The 24,600-nt window shown below is 42.4% G+C and overlaps 1 protein-coding gene and 1 long non-coding RNA gene across 3 annotated transcripts in view; one reads left to right on the top strand and one right to left on the bottom strand.

The window, feature by feature from the left end:
• LOC131108463 (uncharacterized) overlaps positions 1–24,600 on the top strand; it is a 55,894-nt gene that overhangs the window by 2,913 nt on the left and 28,381 nt on the right. The window lies entirely within an intron of this gene.
• crispld1a (cysteine-rich secretory protein LCCL domain containing 1a) lies at positions 6,160–19,247 on the bottom strand. Its single transcript, XM_058059407.1, has 15 exons — positions 19,132–19,247; positions 18,545–18,814; positions 13,308–13,426; positions 12,416–12,548; positions 12,228–12,343; positions 11,589–11,689; positions 11,327–11,518; positions 10,746–10,806; positions 9,939–10,005; positions 9,693–9,823; positions 9,054–9,097; positions 8,901–8,973; positions 8,617–8,692; positions 8,412–8,545; positions 6,160–7,125 (listed from the first exon to the last, which is right to left on the bottom strand). The coding sequence occupies exons 2-15, from the start codon at positions 18,812–18,814 to the stop codon at positions 7,074–7,076; spliced, it is 1,569 nt and encodes a 522-aa protein (XP_057915390.1). The 5' UTR covers positions 19,132–19,247; the 3' UTR covers positions 6,160–7,073.

Here is a 24,600-nt window from a genome sequence, read left to right as displayed (position 1 = left end):
GAGGATCTACAATGGCGGCGTCCAAAGCAACCAAAAGGTTCTGGAGGCCTCTAAGTGGTCATGAAATCTGCTTTTAATTGATTTCGAACAGCCCTCGTGGTGCTTTGCTGCCGTTTGGCACATCCTGCTGAGATTTATCCCAAAAGGCACCATTTTGACGGCGTTGGCGCCTAATTCCATCTGACAGATTTAATATAAAACAGGTGATACTTTTCTCAATGGCAGCCTCCTCTTCAGGATTGGCAGAAGCGCTCCGCTTGGGCTCTCACCGTCCAGGTTTGGGACAAAGCGACTCTTTTACCTCCCGGGCCGGCCTCACAACGGCCCGTGTGTGAACGTGGAAAAAAAAAAGGAGTGGAACTGAAACCTCCTCTGTAAATACATGAAAGGTCAGCGATGACGTCAGCCAGCAGGAGCAAGCCTCCGTCGTGATTTTTTTTTGTGTGTGTGTTTTTTGCGGCGTATTGCCGGCGCCTGATTTGTTGCAGCACTTTATATTTTGCACTCTTTGCTCCCGCCATGAATATGACAACTTGTGTGACAGAAAGGACTGTCTGTTGCACACCAACAGAGTAGTTTTGCTTGGTGCCCAATCAATTACTCATTGAATCAATGATTAATCAGTTATCCAGTTAATCGACAGATGATTTGGTATTCTATTTATTGTTTTTTTTTTTGTTTGTATTTTAAAATATAAGCCTCTCGAATGTTTTTTTTTTGCACGGTGGTTGAGTGGTTAGCACGCAGACCTCACAGCTAGGAAACCCGGGTTCAATCTCACCCTCGGCCATCTCTGTGTGGAGTTTGCATGTTCTCCCCGTGCATGCGTGGGTTTTCTCAGAGTACTCCGGTTTCCTCCCACATTCCAAAAACATGCTAGGTTAATTAGCGACTCCAAATAGTCCATAGGTATGAATGTGAGTGTGAATGGTTGTTTGTCTATATGTGCCCTGTGATTGGCTGGCCACCAGTCCAGGGTGTACCCCGCCTCTCTCACCTGAAGACAGCTGGGATAGGCTCCAGCACCCCCGTAACCCTCATGAGGATAAGCGGTAGAAAATGAATGAATGAACTAAAATACAAATATAAGGTATTCAAAGCCGTGATTGTAGGGATGTTATTTCATGTCTAGAGGGCTCTAATCATGTTTAGAAAGGGCCCCCATTCCAAAAAACATGCTAGGTTAATTAGCGACTCCAAATTGTCCATAGGTATGAATGTGAGTGTGAATGGTTGTTTGTCTATATGTGCCCTGTGATTGGCTGGCCACCAGTCCAGGGTGTACCCCGCCTCTCTCGCCTGAAGACAGCTGGGATAGGCTCCAGCACCCCCGTGACCCTTGTAAGGATAAGAGGTAGAAAATGAATGAATGAATGAAGCGTACAAATGTCGAAATGAACTAAAATACAAATATAAGGTATTCAAAGCCGTGATTGTAGGGGTGTTATTTCATGTCCAGAGGGCTCTAATCATGTTTAGAAAGGTCCCCCATTCCAAAAACATGCTAGGTTAATTAGCGACTCAAAATTGTCCATAGGTATGAATGTGAGTGTGAATGGTTGTTTGTCTATATGTGCCCTGTGATTGGCTGGCAACCAGTCCAGGGTGTAGCCCGCCTCTCTCACCTGAAGACAGTTAGGATAGGCTCCAGCACCCCCTTGTAAAGATAAGCGGTAGAAAATGAATGAATGTTGCAAACCAAACCACTAACTCGGTCCATCTCGATTCTTACTGACTACTCGATTAATCAAAACATTATAAGCTTGAGATTAATCATTACTTTCACTCTCATCCAAAATAAGCAAGCATCATAAGATGCAGTGTCACGACTGGTCCTTCCATTTTCTGCTCTTGTTGTCCTTGTTCCCACGCTCTATTTGTAACTTCACACTTTTTGCTGTGTCGAGCATCTCGCGCTGTGCTCCAGTTCTCAGCCCGTTTTTTGTTTCTTACGCTCCGCTTGGTGTGTTTAAGGTAGCTGCCACATTCCCGGCCTCCAGTTGTGTTGTTATTTCGTCTGCACAATCCCAGCTGACCCACATCTGGAGGATACACAAAAAGGTCCCGGCTCATTTGGCAGCGGACTCGGAGAAACACGCCCTGTCACGGCGAGGCTGCAGTACAGCATCGATCCAGTCCAAACTCATTTCTTGGTTGCTTACATTATAATATTTACAGTCTGCTCCCCCATGCACAGTTATGAATTAGTTATGAAGTGTCTTTGAGGGTCAGCAGGAATGCAGCCAGACTCGCTTAGAGATGCAGGAATTCAGATGTCTCACTCGCTAGCATACGGGAGTATTGATTGGTGTGCATAAGCTTTATCATAATTCATTAGCATGACATACGCCGTCATGACTGCTCCCTCAGGCAAAGATATCCTCATTTTCTACAGCCTATCATGCACCAGTGGCATCATTAGGCATATTTAAAAAAATTCTTAAGCCCCCCCAAATAATTAGATATTATTTATTTATTTTTTTTAATTTAAAAAAAAATCTGACAAATTTTATATAATAGGGCAAAAGCAGTTAATAAGCAGGCTAATACTAGCCTACTACTAGTAGTAGCAATGATCAGAAGAATGATGATAGTAGTAATAATAATGGGCTAATTAAATAAAAGTACTTTGTTGTAAAAGTCTTATCGCCTTACGTTGAGCGAAAAATCCTCCATCTTGCCAGTCAAATTTATACATTCAGCAGAATATAATATAAAAATATCCTCAATGCATTTTGCTCTCAAGTATGCTGTTTTTCTCTATGGAAGGACAGCAGTGACAAGCACCAGAATATTTCTGTATTTGGTGCCATGATCAGAGAAAATTAATATATATTACAGTTCAATGGACGCGTATTAACATAAGATGCGTCCTGTATTGAAGTGGCAAAATTTGGATGCTATCCAAAAAAAGAGTAGGAGGAGCAAGGAATTGATCTCACTTCCACATTGTCTTTGTTTATCCCTTCCAGTCACCATTTTTATGGATTTGAAGTGTTTTGTAAACTTTTGTGTAACATATTTGGCTTCCTGGATTTACATTATTTCTTATGGGAAAAAATTTATTCGGTTAGCATCCGTTTTGGATACGGATTGACACTAACCAAGGTTCCGCTCCATACGCTTCCTCTGCCTCGCTCAACTTGTCTGTGCGACCCCCGCAGCCTTGCTAGTCGTTTTATTTTCATCCATAAAAACGATGCAAAATTCAAGCGTCGCGTCGAAAAGCGCTGACTCATGCCTCGAATAATCACGGCACGCCTTGGCAAGGACTCCGATGCATTAGACTCAAAGTGACAGAACCAGGGGCCCATTAGAACCGGGAGCGGCCCAAAGACAGATGGGATGGAAGACCAGCCCCACCCCCTCACCCCCCCCACAGCTAGCTGTGAGCCCGCATGGTGCCACCACTGTTTGGAGACTGTCGCCTAAAATAAGGGAGGCCATTAATAACCTCCTCACTACTCCCGCCTGGCACGTCTCGCAGGGTAAAAAGTGGCGGCGCATGGCAGCCGACTGTGGGAAAGAGACTCCGCATTTGTACGCCGTGGATGCGAACGCCATATATTTGCCTTTAATTGGGTGCAATGTCTCTCTTTTTGCTTAGTCACCTGTTTGTTTATGCGCTATGTCTGTGCCACTGCGGCTGGATGGGAATCAGATAGCAGCGATGCGTTCAGGGAACACCTCTGTGAGAAGTTATGGTTGCCAGTGGTAATGACCTTTACTTTGGCACATGAACAAAACATAAACTTTGACAGGGAAGGGTTTTGGGTATTTTTTTTTTTTTTTTGCACCTCCATGATCCAGAAATATGACATGCACATCGCCACACTGTGAATGTGTTTTCCCAAAGTGGGCGCTTTTTGGGGGGGAGGGAATATGACTGGCAAGGTGACTCGTATAATTATGAAGTTATTTGAGGCCGCTGTGTTTTTGAAGTAGGTGTTTGATTCCGATGAAACATTCACGCCTGACTGGCTCAAAGTGACCCCACCTTGCCCAAAGTGACAGAAATTGGACGTCTCGGCTTGAATTTCAAACGCCACTTCATTCGAATTTTGTACGAAATACTCCAAATATGCCAGTCATTGAAGTGTGTACATACTGTATATCAGTGGTGTCCAACATGCGGGGAAAAGGCATAATAATGAACAAAGTTTTTTTAAAAAAGTATGATCTATAATGGGAGACCTGTAGTATAAAAATGTATTTTGTGTGGATGTCGTACTTTATTTATTGGAATAATTGATTGGTTAGAGCAGTTTTAGGTTTCCTGTATTTTCCCATAGCATCTTCCTCCTCTTTACTCGTCTTCATCAGAAGCTTTCGGCACCATCTATCGCCACACTCTGGTGGGACTTCTGACACGGGTGTGATATCTGCCTCTCATTTCTCCCTGGACTCGAACGTATACGCTGACGGCCGAGCGGAGTCCACGATGAAGGCACGTTGCTTCACGGCATGCGTGCTTATTGTCATTCCTGTCGATGTCGGCCATGTTTTTGTGTAAAACTGCATGTCAAATGTTTTCAGCAGCGTGTCAGCCACGGCAGGCCATCTTGTATGATTTAGGAGCGCCCCTCCGGGGGGGGTAACGCAGACTGACAGCTGGAGTCGCGAGGCATGGCAGGCCTCCGGACATCATAACACTGTCAGACATAAATATGGTGGCAGCCAATATGGATGGCTCATTTCGCTCCACTGCTGCTTGGAAGCAAACCGGGAGTGACAAGCCCACTGACATGCCGTAAGAGGGAAGCTGGGATATTTAAAGTCAACAAGCTTCCACTCCCTCGGGCGGGAATGAATAATCCATATAGATGCCGGGGAGAAAAGGTGCTGAAGTCAGGTCCACCCGGAGGGGCCGGGGGGGTGTTCACGTGAGCGGCAGACAGTCCTCATAAAAAGTCACCAAGCCGACCACTTCAGTGATTCTCGTAAGATATTCCGTCTTTCTCTAGCGGCTCAGCGCTAATGTGAAAGGACGTTTTGGCAATGAGCTTTTAGAGCATATTGTCACCTTTTTCAAAGCACCGTGACCCATGTTGCGTGATGTGTTCAGGGACCGCTGATAGCGGTGAACGTCCGCTCGACTTCTTCTTGATTTCTTCCCAGACATTTTATCAACTCCTCGTTCTTCATGGTGCTTACCTAAAGATTAGATATCTATAGTTGCGTTTCTAATGGTTCTCTTATCGTGAAAGGAAAAAAAATTCATATTGACGAATGTGGGAGTCAGTCGTTCCGAGGTGGAAACCGTGGGACCTGTTTTTTTTTGTTATTAGTTGCCTCCAAAAGGTTCAACAAGGCAGGAAATTATGCTTTGTTATTCCACTTGTGTCCTTTATTCCATTTGATTGGCCTAATATAAATATTGTATTTCTGCTATGTTGCATGGTAAAGCACACATTTCAATTAATCCCAATATGGAGACAAAATATATCATAATATAATGGTTTAAACTTAAGTCATTTTTATTAATTTTATACTTGTTATATATTTTAATATATAATATTTAATATATTAATATAATAAATATATTTTTTTTATACTTGGTAAATATTTTAATGTAATTTTTGACCAGCTGTCTGCAACCCACCCACACTGAATCCACGGCCCACTTTTGGCTCCCGACCCACCAGTTGAGAACCACTGTCATACAGAATGAGTTTTTAAAAATAGTAGTAAAATGAAAATATCACCCCAAAATTTAATGGTATTTTGTTTTACATGTAAAGTTTTATTTATGTATTTTTAGGTTTGATTTATATGTTATTTATTTATTTGTACTTGTTTTCATGTTAAAAAAAATGAATACAAATTTAAATACCTGCACATATTATGTGATTTTTGACTGCTCTCTGCAATCCACTCTAGAATTAAAAAAAAAAAAAAAAAAAAAAAAAAAAAAAAAAAAGTAATATAATTACCCCAAAATATATTTGGCCCCATGGTGGGTTATTCATCAGCCGCCACAATAAATGTACAGATAGCGGAATCATATAGTCCAAGGAAAACAGATTTATGTTGCATTACTGTACAAAATTGTTAGTTTGACTGTAATTTAATTTATTAACTATATTAAATCTCATATTTATTATACATTATTTAATAAATAAACAATATCACGTTACATAAAAAACATTTATTGGAGTGTTGTAGTATTTTATTGCAAAATGAGTTTCCCTAATAAGCTGAGGTAGGAAAATATACCGACTGCGACACACAAGTGAAAATCAGCGTGATTGTCAGACAGATGAGAGCTATACGTACGCTTTATCCATGAATTATACATAAGATATAACCATCATCATCATGTTGGTCTTTATCTGTGTTGCGGATGTGACATTTTGGGAGCAAGGGGGAGGGGCTACAAAAGCAACAAAACAACGTCAAACATTAGAATAAAAGACTCTGAAGGGCGACTGTACTTCCTGCCAGCAGGGAGAGAGAACATCATGTAAATATATAGATACATACAGTATAGCAGCATTCTTTATACACCCAGGTGGTACATTAGAAAAATAGATGGAGTAAATTGTGGTGCCCATACATATCAAAATAAAAAGTACAAAAAGACATAAGTTCCAGTAAAAATGTACCCAACTTAAGTGCTATTATATTTTGCCATTTAAAAAAAATTATATACAGTACATAAAAAAAATTATATAATTCAAATCTAGATTTGTTATCATTAGTGACGTCCCATATCGGCTTTTTTGCCAAAAAATAATATTGTCCAACTCCCAAAAACCCAACGGACAAATCCAGTATGTACAAAACGTATACGGCAAAGCATTCCTGCTATCATATATTTACACTTGACTGAAGCTGGCAGAATATCATGAGAGTCCTGACAGCTTCTTCTCATCGTATATGTGGCAAGTGTTTGTTTATGCTGTCATGGAGACGACCTCCGCCCCCCCCCCCTCCTTGCCCATGTGTAGCAAAGGCTGGAAAAGGTTTTTCAGTCGTTGACTTTGACAACAGGCTTTGATTAGCGCCGTCCGTGTGGGCACGCCGCCCTCAGTGGGATGGTGAGGTGGTGATGGGGGCGGAGGGGGCGGCACTCAAATCACGGCGAACACTCGAAACGCCTTCCCTCCGGCCGGGTTCTGAAGACTGGTAGGGGAGATGGAACAAAAAGATGAGTCCGTGGCATCAGCATGCAAACACGTAGAGGTTTGTACGCCGACCGATAAGACGCTTATGGGAAAAAACACAAACATTGGCGGATTCAGATGTGGGGGGGGTTGAGGGAGGAAGATAAATATAGGAGATACTAACAGACGTCAGGCCAAACACGATAAATATGGTGACAAAAGACACGAGCAGAGAGGATATTTTCCTGAAAAGACCAGACTCCAAATGTTGGTAGAGATGATGACACAACAATGTAACGTTCACTTTTTGGACATTTTAGATTTCCCGGTGTCCAAAATGCAACCCCGGGGGGGGGCATTATTATGAGGAAAAATGTAATTTTAGTAGCATGCAGTTGAAATAAAGAGACTTTTTTTTTTAGGGGTTGTAATATGAGAAACAAAGTTGGGTAAAACGGTAAATTAATATTATGGGGATAAAGTCGAAATATTATGGAAAATAAAATTCCGAAAATAAAATTTACAAACATTTGCTTTCAAAAAAAAAAAAAAAGGCGAAAAAAGTCGTGTTTTTTTTGTTTGGTTTGAAAAATATATAACCTCATTGGCTGGCGACCAGTCCAGAGTGTACCCCGCCTCTCGCCCATATACAGCTGGGATAGGCTCCAGCATCCCCCGCGACCCTCGTTAGGAAAAAGCGGTAGAAAATGAATGAATGCTTTAAAAAAAAAGGTGAAAAAAGAGTAAAGTTGATGCAAATAATCTGCGTTTTTTTTTAATTTGTTTGAAAAATATATAACCTCATAACCTTGCATCCTGCCCTGTGATTGGCTGCCGACCAGTCCAGGGTGTACCCCGCCTCTACCCCTAAGCGGTACAAAACAAATGAATGAAAACCTTGCATCCTTTCATTTTTTTAGTATGTGGCCCTTGGTGGAAAAAGTTTGGACACCCCTGAGATAAGAACTGTTTTCCGGCCTTGCGCCAATTCATGGGGGTCCTGACCCCACAGCACGTAACATGAGGGCACGACTATGCAGGGAAGGAGGTGATATTGGGGTTCATTTTAAATCCCGGGATATTTCCCTCCATGCACTTGATGCACTTTTTCTGGAGAAATGATTTGAAGAGGCATGCTTATCACCCTCCCATAGGAAAACCATCATCCTGAGCTGCCTCCATCTTGAAACGATCAAACCCACAAAAGAGCAAAACCTGAGCGCCACTAGTTCCTGCTCCTTTGCCAACCCTATGAAAGCCGTGAGCCGACTACTCGTGTTAAAATATCACAAGATAAACAATCACCTTTCTGAGATGACGCCATTTTGATTGGACGCTATGTAGAGTTTCCGCTTGTCTACCGGCATCACGTCGATGTAACCACCTGCGACGTTCCGAATGACCCCGGCGTGGACCGCCGCCCGACAAATACTTGATTTCTACAGGAGCGACACAGAACAATTTATAATTCCGTCTTTTCATTCTCGATCATATGAAACAAAATACTCACATCGGAGTATATGTTGGTGCCGATGACTCTGGATATGTTTGGGTTCTCTTCTAAACAGTTCCTTGGGCAGTATAACCTAATAAGAGAACATAGAAACAGGAGTTTCAGAGACAATGAAGGGCAGACTCACATGCCTGGACACCCAAGCCTATTTATAATAGATAATCATTAAGTATCTTGATGATCAAGTATAATTCCATCCAACATAAATTAAAATAATGGACACACGTGCAATGAGTGATGGCTATATTTCCACTTGGGGGGGCGCCCACGCAGGGTACTACCTGGGGCAGTGCTTGGCAGGCCGTTGGTACGGACACAGTTGCGCGACTGTTATCTCGCATGTGATTGCTTTGACTGCAAGGGAGCACAGCAATCCGTAAGCAAACAGCAGCAACGCACTTTTCATTTGGGGGAAAAAAAAACGTGCAAATTACCTGCTACTCTGGAGACTGTGAATGAATTAGCGCTCTGATATTTCCTGTCCGAAGAGAAACATTGCATTACATCACATACTTTGCTTGTATTTACCACCGCTATCCACGCTAAGTATTGGGGAAACTGCCCAACTGGTTTCCATGAAACCTAATGGGGTTCGTGGCAATTATTCCCAAATGGTGTACATCCAATTCCTTCGTGCAGCTGTCAGACTCCGTAATATCAACTGCTGTGCAATAACCGTGCAATAACTGTGCAATAAATCTGTGGCTTGATCAACATTACACATCTGTAAATAGTGTTTATAACTTGCTCTGATGTGCTTCTGTACTCCTCCTGCTGCTGTAAATCTGGAATTTTCCCTTTTGGGACTAAAAGGCTTATTTTATCGTCAATCTACCGACTCCCGAACAAGACAAGTTAAGGAACAATGGATGAGAACAATGCTCTCCAGTACAGTGGAACCTCAAAACATTCAAAAACCGGGGCAATTATTCCCATAGAAGTTAATATAAATCCGCTTAATCTTTTCCTAACACCCACAAATCATGACAAAAATACATTTTATTGGGAATATAGTACGGCTGCAGCTATTTCCGGTTCTGGTTCCACACTATGAATTCAAAGTGCGGTCTCACCCCAGCGACTGAACTCCATTTTTGTTGGACTTGATGAAAAAGTCCTTCCTCCCTTGTCTTGAGACATCCATCCACCCTCCGTCATTGTCGATGACGCCGGCGTGTAGGCCGGCCCGGCACACGCTGGATTGCTGCAGAAACGCCGTCACGCGTGCACAATAAGAGAAGAACGGGACGCACACGTCAAATGTCAGCTGGTTGAGTTGTTATGTGGTTGAAGCAATCTACGGCAACGTGTTCACTCACCATTTCGTAGTAAACCGTCCCGACCACTTTTCCTGTCGCGTCTAAGCATCCGGCCGGGCACTCGTACCTGCGGGGTAACACAGAATCAAGAATGGAATTTTTTTTTTTTTTTATTAAAAGTAATTTTTTACCAATAAAAGTAATAATAATTGTGACAACTGAGGCATGGCTCAAGGAAGATGAAGGAGTCCATTCACTTCCTGGTTGATAAATGTGAGGATTTTAAGGAAGGCATCTAAATATGGCACGGGCAAAATTATCTCCTATATAACAGCTTTCCGTCTAGACGAGGCAGACGGCCGCCCCACAGTCCTGGTTCTGTTTGAAGTACTGGACCTGTGCCTTTGATTGTTTGGCAATCAAAGCCGGTGCCGGTTATTTTGCGGGTTTGAATGATCCGACAACGGGCATCGACATTCCACTAGCACTGGCAACCGTTGCGGCCGGAACCCACGGCAAGCTAAAACTCAACTCTGAAGCCCACACGTCACTTTCTGTCCATCGCCCACTCACACTTTTGTGTTTTATGTCGACCATATTGGGTAATATGAGTGTAAATGTGAATATAGGGTTGCTATTTTATGTCTTGAGGGCTCTAATTATGTCATTTCAAAGGTCAGATTTTTTTTATGCTACAGCGATAAAAGTACTTTATTTAGAAATAAGAAATCCCTGGTCATGGTCAGGTCTGGTACCAGATAATGGCGATAAACGATGTCTGTCATTAAAATTGAGTGAATGAACCAAGACTGTGTACTTTGGCGGAGATCTACGCTTTACTGAGCGTCATTCTGGTTTTCACGTTACCTGTTGCAGGTGGTTCCTTTGCACTGATCTCGAAGCTTTGTGTCACACGTCACCAGCTGAGCTGCAACACAGTAAAAGCCAATGACCTTTCAAGGACAAACACATGTAGTTTGTTGTTATGGAAATTGTTCTAGTCATGTGGCAATTGTTCAAAACTCCTAGCAAGACCAAAAAAAAGGGTGGATGGAGGATGCGTGTCAGCTTGCAGGCCTCTGGACCGCTGAGAGGAAGCCATTTAAAAACCACAGCAAGCCTCTCTCTCCCCTCCGGGCCGGCCAAAAGCAAACACAGTGGGAATCAAATGGAGCTTCCTCTCCCTGCTCAGCGAGACTGTCAGGGCGAGTCAGGGAGATGACAGATAAAGACTACAGAACATCAAGGCTATTTAGGATTCATTACAAGAATAACATTTCCGGTCAAGACCAAGTTTGTTTGCCATTATTGCTTTGTCAGCAGTAAAAAAGCAGCCATTCATATGTGCTGTTGACCCAATTTTTTTTTTTTTTTACAATATTTCACCGCCCCATATTTTTTTTTGTAAAGAAACTAGACCCAGAATAAACATTCAAATGGCAGCTTACACATCTGCTGTGTGTTGACCACTTCATTCTTTGGCAGCAGCTCTGTGGGGGGCTTGGTGGGGGCGGGGGCAGGAAGACTGGGAGTCTCAGGTCTGGAAACCCGGGGCCGGATCTGCTGTGTGGTACGGACTTGCTCGGGCTCAATAAAGTTGTTTTCTTCTCTTTCCTCTGGCGGGGGGTTGGTGTAGCCACCTTTTAGAGTAAATGTCATCAATAACAAGCAAACCTTTTGGTCACTTTCATTTTGGGGGGGTACACGTACCTTTGTAGCACAGGTTGTCCTTGCAGCCGCCTCCGTAGCTGGGAGGGCACGCGGAACAGGGGGTCCCGTGTTTGTAGGGCGCGTAGCCCAACCAGTTACCCCTGTTTAGGACACAAATATGCACTCTTAGTCTGCTTGCATTGGGGACAAATGGGGGACATGACACCCCAGATCCAGCAGATGGCGCTGTGGTGAACAACTCCTTTTGGGGGAGATGGCACCCACTTAATAATAATACACATTATTGCCACCTATAGGAAATTCAGACCAGTGAATGAAGTGAAATGTGTGCGATTGTCGCTAGATATGCCAGTGGTGTTCAAAGTGCGGACTGGGGGTCTATTGCAGCACGTGGCTGTTTTTTATTGGCCTGCGGCACATTCTAAAGTTGTAATTTGACTGCATAAATGGGGAAAAATCTGCAGTAATTTTACAGGAATAGTAATTAATATGAGGAATAATAACATTTTAAAGAAAAAAAAAGTAATTTTAGTAGCACATAATTTTTTTTATTTCTAATAAGAAAATACATCATTGGGGAAGTTATAATATAGGGAACAAAAGTCAAAATAATATGGGAATAAAATCATAATTAGGAGAATAACATGGTAATATTATGAGTAAATATGATGGACTTACTTTGGTGAATAGTTGCACACCAGATACACGGCTTTGGCCCAGATCTGCCCCCACACGTTCATATTGTAGCACAAGTTGACGGCACAGCCAACGCGACTGCTGGTGGCCCATACCAGCTACAAAACACCAACTATTAGGTGAATATATTAAAAAAATACCCACTGAAGCGATGCTTTTGATGGTTTTACCTGGGTGTAATGCGTGCAGACGGGGCCAGAGCATCGTAATGGGCAGTAGGGGTTGCACTCCTGAGGGTAGGGGTAGGAGTAGTCCCTCACTTCATCGTACCAGGCTTGAACATGGAAGGTGGGGGGCCGATACCTGCAGAGATCGGACACGGCATTGTTCACATGATCATAATCAATACTGGCTTTGCATTAAAGCCAAATTGTGCTATTTTGCTTGTGATTCAATAAAGAGATTAGTGTATATATTAATTGTAATCGTGTCTTATAATCTATATAGTGCTGCTGTTGCATTATTCTACTTGGCGTGCACGTCTAATTTGCTGTTTGAACAGCATGGCGGGTGAGGTCGGCCATTTATTTTCATATGTGATAAGTGAATTTGTGTGAAGTATTGATTGTTTTTGTAGTAAAGAATAGAAAAGTTGTTTAAAACTTTCTGAATACTTTTTTTTAACATTAGAGCCTTCTGGGCCTAATATAACACCCCTATAGTAACCTGTAAACCCCTATTACCTAATATAGTAAACATAATATGACTAGTGTGTGTTTCTGTAAATGTGTTCCTATGCTAAGTGTGTGTCGGGGGGCATACAGGAAGTGATGTCAGGGGTTCAGAGTTGAGTTTTAGCTCGGTGTGGGTTAACTGTATAGCCCATGTTAGGGATTATTGTGTTCAAACCTGCAATTAAATTTGTTATTCCGGCAATGAATGCTGGTGCTTGTGTGTCATCGGTTAACATTACTGACACCTAGTGAGCAGTGTAGAATATTACATATATCACAACTTATATAAGTTCAGTTCTGAGGTCTCACTGTAGAATTTTGCATTGCTCTTCTCAACGAGCAGCAGGTCCTGCATGTTTATTGTCTTAAAAAAAAAAAATTCAAATACCTCCCCCAGTGAGCGCCCAGATTCTGCCCGATCTGTGGCAGTAAACCTGCAGGACCGTGCTCCCACAGACAGGTCTCGGCCCACTCCTCTGCCGTGCGCTCCAACTCCGTGTCCCATTCCTGAACAAAGCGAGTCGGCACAGAAACAGAAGCGTTATTAGACACATTGCAAGTATTTGCCCTGAAGTAATCATGCTGCAAAAATACATTGGACTTGGTCATGACTACTTCTCGTAATATGCACTAAAAATGCATATAAGTAATACTTTCCATATGTTTGCGGTAAAAATTGACCCTGCGGTGACTCTGAAGAATCGTGTTCCCGTTTTGAGGCTTTAGTGGGAACACTAAAAGTGTCCTCCCGCCACACTGACCTATATTCCGCCATAGAAAAAGCTACACCGACACCAGCTGTACGCCATTTCCTCTGAAGGACACCATATGTTGCATTTTAATGGCACACCTTCACGCTCACCTTCAATCTCTTAACCTCCTTTCCGGAAGAGTCGATTAAGCCTGTTCGTGTGTCAGCTTAAATCGGTGGAGGTGTGACAGGTTTCCACATTTTCACACCTTTTTGGAACCTGGAAGCTAAGGCTGGCTTCTTACTGGAATCTGGTCCAAGAGCAGGACTAAAATAACCCCCAAACATCCTTCACTGTACCTTCCATGTGCTTCCATATCCCTATTTGGAATAACACCATATTCCAGACCTGACCGTGATGAATCAATTTATGCAAAGTAGGATTCCTCTCTTGGAATATTCATGGAATATGTATGTAGTTGGAGCATAAAAAAACTGTTTGGGACCTTTTTGATAGAGTTTTTAACATTATTAGAGCCCTCTACATAAAATAACACCCCTATATCACATTTACACCCAGATTACTAAACACAGAAGTGATGTCATGTTTATGCCAATGTTGGATGATGTCATTGAACATGCCTGTCAAATTATTTTTAATGCAGCGCCCCCCCCCCCGTACTGTACTGTACAGACTGAACTTGAAACCGGGAAAATGCAACATGTAGAGCATATAAGCATATTCAAGAGTCAAATTACATGTGGAGTACTATAAATTGGTAGGTCTGCATTCAAATGAAACCCCCACGCCCCCATGGCCCCTACCCCTGGGGGGTACCCCACATTGTTAAGAATCATAAGTCCTCACGGCGACACCTTTTGCCACGTAAGTCTCTCAGCGCCACGCACCCGCCATTGTTTATTTCACTTGCCACTTCATTTGCAGCAAGCCCCTCCCCTTTCTCGCTCATGCGGTTGTTACATTCCAAAGGGTATGGAGGCACTTCCTCTGCACGTGTTGGGTTTCCTGTTCCATGTGCAATTAGGCATGTAGAAAACCGGGGGAGGTATTTAGAAGCGAAGTGCTAAACATGACCCATTTCTTTTTCATACAGTCCACTTCAGCGTTGGTAATCGTCGTAATTCAGACTACTGGTTTGGAAACTTGGCATTTTGGGTAATTGTTTCTGGAAACGGAGGGAGTTTGAAGCCAGGGTGGAGTCTTCCTACGCTGATCCAGCCCAGCGCTGCAGGCTGAAGGATTACACACACGTTATCATTGGCGGGATTTGCTCTTGATTGGGATTTTATTTGGATTTCCACTTTAACGTGACCCATGTCCAATATCACCGCGTTTACCTGTAGACACACTGTTTGTTTACGGTGACATGACTCCATTAACCCTCAGTACACCTCCAATTTAAAGCATATTTAATACCTGTACCAACCAGTACCTGTACTTCCAAGCTAGCATCACTACTATCATATCAAGAATCAAAGAACCACCACGTACTGTATGTTACATCCCGAGAAAGATCTCCATTGTGTGTTGTTTATAGTGTGTAACATTGTAATGATAATGGATTTATTTCATTTGAACATGCATTAGATTACAATTGAATGCATCACATAATCAGTTCCCAGTTCCACATGTCCAAAAAGGAGTAGGAAGAAGCAAAGCTTATTAAATCCTACCCCTCCATCTGGTACTTTTACAATCAGTAACTGTTACATTTGTTCACTTCCTGCTTTCCTAATATAGTTTTTTTGTTTTTTTTTTTATTTTATTTTTGTCACGTACCGAAGTACTAGGTGATATGACCATACAATGACATAATGGCTACCATTGTGTGTAACTGTGGCAATGTAGCTGACAAAGTCTGACTGACCAGTTTATTAGGGACCCAATATTCGGGACACGGCTAGGCAACAGGCAGGACCAGTGGAAATGTTTCTATTTTGGAAATATGGTCAGAAAGTGAAACTTAAAACGATAATTTTGGTGTAAACGCATTTTTGCGGATTGCTCTGGACTCTTGCTTTTCGAGAAGAATGTTTTTTTTCCCGCTTTCCGTGTTGTATAATGACAGAATGGGAACAAAGCCACGGGGATAAGAGAGAGCGATTGGGGGGCAGGGAGGAGGAAATGGGGGTGATTTGAATAGATGTTATCTTAAGTGTCTCGGAGGTTATCACCACAGAGGGTCAGCCGGGTTCCGCTTTAACACAAAGGCAGACGATAACACGGCAGCTGATGGACATGTACAGTGTGTGTGTGTGTGTGTGTGTGTGTGTGTGTGTGTGTGTGTGTCGGATGTTTGGGTTTGCATTCGCATGCATGAGTGTGTCGTCCAGGCGGGGGCTCACTAAAAGACCCAAAAGAAGTCATATGTGCAGAAATAGTCATGTTATGTAAAGTAAATTAAATTAGGTTTCAACATAAGTTGTTTTTCTTTATTTTTGTCAAGCCGCTGCACCTCATATTTTGAAAAACCCCTGATCCAGAACACGCTCTGAGCTTGTGAATCACCCGCCATTTAAGTAAAACTTGCGGTGTTATTCTTTTCAAATGTGATTCTTTATGTTGGCACCGTTTGACTCTCCCGCTCGTTATTGTTGGGTCTTTTTAAGGAAACTCTCCAGAGACGTTTTTTAATCACCTTAGCTTAAGTTAGCTCGTGGGTTTTATTTAGCAGACCTGATGGCTGTGACGCACCGAGACACGGACGGACCCGCCGGCCGGCCGGACAATTAGGTCACTTTTCAAAATAAACGACCCCCAAACGACTCCCTCAGTACATTGGAGACTGTACGGTTTATATGATGAGCTGAAAGCTAATGTCGCCGGCTAGCGGTGGTGTGGCGAGGTGTCACTACACCAAGAATGTAGTTCTTTGGCAGAAAATGACCCAAAAAATGTATGACCCGACCGATTAACTACGATAAACGAGGAATTAGTCATTGATTTTACGAAGTTATGAAGTTGCCAAGCATGAATGAAAAAACAAAAATGCAAAATCTGTTGTGTCCCGGCAGAAACTGCAGACAATTCCAAGTATTTCTATCCTCAGATTTATTCTCCGCTTCTCCCAAATATGGCTGATTGTTTTTTTTCCCCCCCTCCCTTGATTATTCGACCTTCCCCATCTGCCTTCCAGTTCTTTGGAAAGCGTCTCTCCTTTCAGTTTCAAATCCCTGTATATCGTCTTTAGACCTCTGTTTTTGTTGACTTATTCCTCGCCAACTCTGCTTCTAACCTCACGTCCTCTTGTTGCATGCCTCCCCATATTTCACCCCCGGGTGCCCCTGAATGGTAAAAAAGAAATGAAAGGGAAAGAAAAAAACAGGCAACTGTAACAGGAGACAGTAGAAAGGAGCCGTGCACGGCTGGCTGCTGCTGGCTCAGCATTTCTCCACATGAGTGTGCCTCAACCGGAGGCCTGCCAAGCCCAATTCCCTCACACACACACACACACACACACACGTACGTGGTACTTTAATCCAAACTCTCAATTATACAATTACATAGTCCAGCAATTGCCCCCAGCAGGAACTGTTTATTTGCCTTCACTGTGGAATAATACCGCCTTTTGTTCTGTGGCTCTTTAAGGGAAAAAAAAAAAAAAAAAAGACGTCATTACTTTCTGGACGCTGTATTGATTTTTAACGGCGCCGATCCCGTTGGTGGCCATTCCCAATGGCGGTCAGGCGGCGGCTACACATGTAGTCTGTTTGCAAGCGTTCCAGATGGCCGAGCGTGGAGCACTTGACTTTGCGGAGGTGTGTGTGTGTGGGTTTGTGTGGGTTTGTGTGTGCGTTGGGGTGAGACAGCTGGTAAAACAAGCCGGGGTGCCGCGCTCTTGATTCTAATTGCATGGTGAAAAGTGATCTGGCGGCGCAGTGCGCACACGTGAGGACCGAGAGGTTAAAGTCAAACAAATCTCAGAGCAGGACGGACGTCGGGCCATCATGAGAAAAAACAACCAAAGTCACATGTGTGGGGACTAACATGTGTCGAGGTGCTTAGTGGGACCAGTGCCAGCTGCTCTGGTGGCTGTCGCCGCGCCGCACGGCCCACAAGTACACTTAACGAGTTCAGACGGGGGGCATTTATAATGCCGCTTTTCCACTGCGCCGTACCTGGCGCTGATGGCGCTTCAGAAACGCATCGGTCCGAACACAAACGGAGAACAACTGCTGTACTTGCGTCATATCCAGAGGAGACTGAGGGCAATGAGACAGCAAAGTGGAGATTGTGGACTCCAAGACAGCTAAGGCAGTATTTCTAGCAACCAGCAACAACAACAAACATGCTTGACCAATTACAAACGGACTAGTTGCGTATTTACCAGTTTCATTCAATGGGAGACTGAGGGCAGCAAGGGGAATATGGAGTATAATACTGCTCGGACACTATCTTGATCTGTGTATCAGCAGCAACATACTCTACCAATTAGCATGCCGTTATTTATGTATATCTTGACCACATTTATTGAAAAGGAGACTGAGGGCAGCAAGGAAACCGCTTCTAAGTGGAGACTATGGAGTATAATACTGCTCGGACACTATTTTGATTTGCGTATCAACAGCAACATACTCGACCAATTAGCATGCCGTTATTTATGTATATATTGACCACATTTATTGAAAAGGAGACTGAGGGCAGCAAGGAAATGGACCCCTGCAGCCAAGTGGAGACTGTGGAGTCTCATACTGTTAAGGCAGTATCTCTAGCCATGTATTTATAACAATTAGGAACTGGGTATTTCTATCGCGACCAATTTTATTGAAAAGGAGACTGAGGGCAGCCCTGAGAATTGGTAGCCATGTATTGGCAGTGATTATAAATATGCTCGACTAATCAACATTATTTAGTATATCCGGACCACTTCTATTAAGGAAGAGACTATGGGCACCCGGCGGCATCCACTCACCATGTACTCCATGTTGGATGCGGGGGGGTACACCTGACCTCGGAGTTTATTGTGAAGGTCCAATATGAGCTGAGCGTCGGTGTCGGTGATGGCCCGCCTTCCCCGCTGCTTGGCCTGCCACCAGTCGCCGTCCTCGTCCAGGTACTTGTCCAGGATGTGCTGCCAACCCGTGGCGTTGGGATGCATCGCCATGGAAACGGTCCTCTGGGTGAGCAATAGCAGGAGCAGCAGGGACATCCCTTCAGGCCGCTTTGCCGATGAAAGTCTCATCTTTTACCATCAGCACCGAGGTGGGGGGAAGGAAAATGTCAGGCGGGATGGATGTGAGGCGCAGCGGGAAGCCAGTTAGGATGGAGAGACGGGGGGGGGGGGCGTCAGGATTTGTATGCAGGCTATAAGGGATGTTTCTACTTGGATGAACCCGGTATGCTTCAGTCTCAAACTCCAGAGAATTAGCCAAGTTAGCATACTTTGTTACAGTAATGAAAATAAACACTAACCAAAGCTAGCTAGCTAATGTGCATATGATAATGCTAAATAACTGGCTAAATCTTCTAAAAAATCATTTCAACTTGGGTTTCATTTACCTTCAATGGATTCAAGTGTCGTCCACTCAGGGAAATCCAAAGTCCACAAAGACTAAATCCTTCAGGTCTGAGTTCTGCAGGGTTCAGATGGACTCCAGTGTGACCCAAAGACCCAACGTGTCCTCACTTTTGCACCAAAGCATCTCTTGACCAACATTTTATCCTCAACTCAGCTGGCTTCACTGCGCCGCCTCTGGCCACGCCCCCTCTGGCCACGCCCCCTCCAGCCCACTCCCCTGCTGCCTGCTGCCTTTCATATCTTTTAAACTTTTAATAACTCACATCTGAATCATACACAAGCATTTAAACTCATATTGTGCTACAAACAATATTTTAAATCAAATGTGACGCTATTAATGCTATTCTTACATATAAGTATTTAATTATTTGGTTACAAATATTGGACTTTTTAATGAATGATGTGGCAATACTGGGAGATTATTATAATACATATATTAGTTTTATAATCATGCTAATTATAGCCCAGTAAGGCAAGTGACTCTCAATTATTTTATTGTTATACCAAAAAATAAACATTTTATGCCTATGGAGGTGCATTACAGCAAATCATAGCAATTCATATAATATATGAAAATATAAACGTTTATCAGGACAATACAACATTACACATGTATTCAAATGTCATAAATTGATATCACAATGTAATAGAATTAAGTCATATTATAAATTTTTTAAAATATTTTTAAATAAATTATCATTTAAAATCTATATAATTATATTTGGATATTTATATAATACATCATAGATAAGAAATAAAAAATATGCTGTAAATAATTAAATCTACAAATCATATATCAATCATTTAGAAATGTTTGTTTTTATATATTATTCCATGAATACAATTTGTTTTGTGAAAAATGTGAGGAGCCATCATGCGTTTTATGATGTTATTCCAAATAGTACCACAAGAGGGCACCAATGACTCCAAAGCGAAGAGGTTAAATGTGGTAATGACATTTGCTTTATTAAATAAGGGAAATTGAATACAATTTATAGTATTTTGATGCTTGACAACTTCAGTTTAGTTTCTCTTATTAGTCTGTGACAGTTTGACGCTGTTTCCCGTGGGAAAAAGTCCACTCAGCATTGGAACAATCTGCGTGTTCACCTTTTGAGTGGCAACTGTAATGCAGTGTAATGCATGATGTAGCATGCATCAATTAAAGAGTCTTTTATCTGGCGCACACAGTCACACTCCATTCGCTGCCCCCCCCCCCCCCCCCCCCCCCCGTTCAACCCCATGAACCCTGCAGAAAGCATCGGCCATGCCAGATCCTGCACACGCATAAGTGCTCCAGAACAACACTTTTTTTAAATCTTTTTTTTTTGGCTAGCCTTATCTGCTAAATAAGGGTTGGGGTGAACGCAAGAGTAAAAGGTCACCGGCGGATAAGACAAAAAAAATGGCGAAAATGCTGAGTTACTGTACTTCTACACTTCTTCTACACTGTATTAACTACTTAAGTTCCAAAATTGAATTGTCTTTTAACGTTTGTGCTATTAAAGACTGCAGTAGTAAAGTATGACCAGCAGAGGGCGGTGTTAGCCATTCAACAAGCACCAGTAGCTTTATGAATTACCACTAGAGGGCAGTGTTTATCCAAAATGATGCTGTAACACGGGTTACATATAAAATAAAACTATCACAATGTTCTAAAATATATAAATATTGCATTTTTAAAGAAAACAATTAATGATTTGATGATGTTAAATGTTAAGATAAACATTGTGGGCAATCTGATCCAAATGAATTGTGTGCTTATTGTACTGCAGGCGTGACTAAAGGCTTCATTAGACCACAATAACTCTTCTATCAACCTGGATAGAATATTTGTTTTAGTAAGTGGACTGGCTTGATGTTTGAGATTTTTACGATGGCGTGAAATACGCTGCAATGCATCATGAGTAGCATCAAAGCTATAATGAACTTGTTGACCAAAATTAAAAAAAAAAAGAGGAGGAGGGAAGCCCATCTGATTAGGGTCTCGCTTTCCCAGCTCTGATGATGCTGATGTTGGCCCGCCGCTCGTCTGATGTCCCTGCTGGGCCCCCGTAAGGAGACTGGCAGGGCCTCGTCCAAGACAAAGAGGGTCAACAGAGAATGTGGGCCGCCTTTGCTTTGGTTTGTGTTCTTGGACTTCAAGAAGAGGGGTCAAGTCCAGAATCTCCTCATGTTGATTTTGGTGTAGACTTATTCTTTTAAGGCAGCGGGGAGGGGTGTAATGGTACAGCTGCCACATTTTAAAGGCAGTCAAGGAGTTTAATCCCACCTCTCTGTTCATTTATTTCACACAAAATGCTTATTGAACAATTTGTCAGTCCCTTGTGGTGTAATGGTACAGCTGCCACATTTTTTAAAAGCAGTGAAGGAGTTTAATCCCACCTCTCTGTTCATTTATTTCGCACTAAATGTTTATTGAACAGTTTGTCAGTCCCTTGTGGTGTAATGGTACAGCTGGTGTAATGGTACAGCTGTTGCCTTTAAGGGGCAATGAGTGAGGGGTTCGATTTTTATTTTTGTAATGCTGTTGATTTCTTATTTTGCACTAAAAATAATTTGAGCAATTTGTTGGTCCCTGGTGGTGTAATGCTACAGCTGCTGCATTAAGGGGTTCTTGTCTTGTTCCAGGATCGTTTTCATTCATTTTCATATTAGTCCAAACATGAATCTGACTAAATTAATATTCAGGTCAAATGGAACAAAATGGCTTTCGATGAGGCCCAATGTGATTAATCACAATAAAGTAACTTTTTTTCCACCCTGGCTACAGTTTGACCCTGGAACGGATTAATTCATATTCCATTCTTTCCAATGAGAAAAGTAAATCTGCTTTGAAATCTGAAGAAATCGGAGGTCAAGCGGCGTCCCGAAGCGATTCCAGCTAATTCCCTTTGTCATAACGAGTGCTGAGGTATTACAAGTATGCATAATTAATTTCTTAGCCGACCATGTGAGGGCTTTACTTTGCCAAGATAAAACCACCCGGCAAGAAAAGTGACCGACTTGCATTTTTATTTGTGTGTCGCCCTCATCATGTCGCTCACTTCCTGTCCTAAGCAAACAAGGTCAACTCGGCAAAATAGGCACGTGACTTGAGTACGCGGTTTTTTTTTTCTTTTTTACACCTCGTTTGAAGTCGGGGCATCCCTCCTCAAAGAAGAGGCGGCGCAAAAACCCACCCCTGCCGTTAGCCGGGCGGCTGTGATAGATTTATGGTCGCAAGAGGGCTTTAACGTGTACGTGCCAACGGTGGAGCACATTCCCAAAACATCGGCCTCGTATGTCCGCACCGCCATGTGAACGCAGCCAATTTGCTCCGTGCTCACGTTTGGGGCATCGTTTTTTTTGTCCAACATTTCCACCCACGTTTGTAGTCTGGGTTGTTCTGGTTTGGGGGATTTCATGTTAACTTGGACTTGTTGTGTCGGAAGATTATTTCGTGATTGACTGGTAGCGACTGCGACCAAGGCCGTGATGTGTTGCATAGGCTGAAACAGGGGGGTCCAACATGTGGCACGGGGGCCATCTGTGGCACATGGTTGTGTTTTTATTGTCCCGTGATGCATTCAAAATATATAATTGTAAGAAACTAAGAAAGAAAACAGAAAAAATGGCAAAGTCTGCCATAGTTTTACAAGAATAAAGTGAAAATATCAAGAGAAAAAAGTCCTTTGTTGTACCAAAATAATAAAAAAATAGGAAAAATAATAAAATTTTAGTAGCTTAAACTTAAAATATTGGACTTTTTTGCAAAAAAAATTGCAATGTTGTAAGAATGAGTTCAAAATATGGGAATAACGTTATCATTATGAGAACGTTGAGAGTTGGGGAAAAAAATTGAAAAAAAAATCAAATTTTTTTAGAATAAAGTCAAAATATATATAGGAAAAAGTTGCATTCTAACGAGAAAAAAATAGTCATAATAGTAAGAGAAATAAAACAAAATAAGGTTGTAATTTTTGGCAAAGTAGGTTGAGGAAAAAGTTTATAATATAGGAATAAAGTCAAAATTACAACAAGGTGAACTGGTTGGAAATAAAAATCACCTTAAATGGAAAAAACAACTAATTTTTCGAGAATAAAGTCCAAATATTAAGAGAAAGAATTATCTAAATTTTACAAGAATAAAAAAGTATTGTGGGGAAAAATAATGCTGTTTTATTAGGTGAAATATTACAGAAAAATATGCAGTTTTTTTAAGTCATAAGAAAATTTATGAAGATTATGAAAGAGGAAAGTTGAACAATTTGGCAAATAAAAAAACTCTCAAAGACCTAATTTGATACTTGTACTACGGGGTCCACAGTACTTGACCGTATTAGTGCAGCAGGTTCCAACGTTGCCTTTGTGATTATTTGCCTTTCGATCGTTTCTTTGGCTCGGCTCCCTCAAACGCTTTCCAAAGCAAACCAACCGATTCCTCGAAATCTCTCATTCAGCCGATTCCAGGCATCGCAAAGCTCCCGTCTGGCCTCATGGAAGGGCAGGAATCCCTCGCGCTGCGCGAAGGTTAGCATCCGCGGGGATGTCTCCCAGGCACCCGGCTCACACGTGTTCCGGCGCTGATGAATAAAACATTTCTTGTTTGTTTGTTTGATCGTCTGCAGACGTCAAGGCCGACTTTTCAGGCTGACCCAGACGCATACCTGGCGATCCCGAACGGGAGGTAACATCTGCAAAAACATTCAGTCATTTATGACCTTGCACAGCTGATGCGGCTTGAAAAAAAAAATCACAGATTTTCTTATCATTGTCTCCTTTTTTGCCCCCCCCCCTCCGGCCCCCCCACTGCTAACGCTTTGATTTAGTTTGTGTGCCTGGAGTTGACACACATTCTCACTCGTCTCAGCTTCTGGCATTCCTTTCTGCTCCCCGCCTCCTCCTGCTTTGAGGTCAATGCTTTCACTGGACACGCTCAGACAAGAGGCTCCCTCTTTGCCTCTTTGCTTTTTCTCACCCTCCTCTTCGTACGCTCAAACCTCAGATGTTGAACACCCGTCCTTTCCCGATTTCGGTCCCTCGTCGTATTGTTCACTTGACTTCCAAGTGAAACCGTAACTGTCATACGGATAATAAACCTAAGCTGAAGTCAACCCACTCGCCTTTAGTCCATCTAATAGCTTCTCATGGAAGGCCTTCTCACAAACACTCACATAGCACAATCAGTCGCACAACACTTAAATAGGACTTGCATATGAAAGATACTGGGAGAAAAAGGCAGACGCACACAAGCTTAACTTTCACCTTCATCAGGCCTCCTCATTGGTGCTGGAGGATGGAACCAAATGTATCGCTCTTTTAAAAATAAAATATGCTTTAAAATGCTTTTAACAATTAAAATTAAATAACAATACAAATAAAAAAACAATGTTGAAATTACTTTTAAAATGGCAGCTGCAAAATAAAACCAAACTTAAAGTAAAACTACTCACCCTTTTTTTAAGTTC

This window comes from Doryrhamphus excisus, chromosome 21 (assembly GCF_030265055.1).
Source record: "Doryrhamphus excisus isolate RoL2022-K1 chromosome 21, RoL_Dexc_1.0, whole genome shotgun sequence".
In the NCBI taxonomy this organism is placed as follows: Eukaryota; Metazoa; Chordata; class Actinopteri; order Syngnathiformes; family Syngnathidae; genus Doryrhamphus; species Doryrhamphus excisus.
The sequence above is the reverse complement of the archived record's forward strand: the minus strand, read 5'-3'. Positions and strand labels throughout refer to the sequence as shown.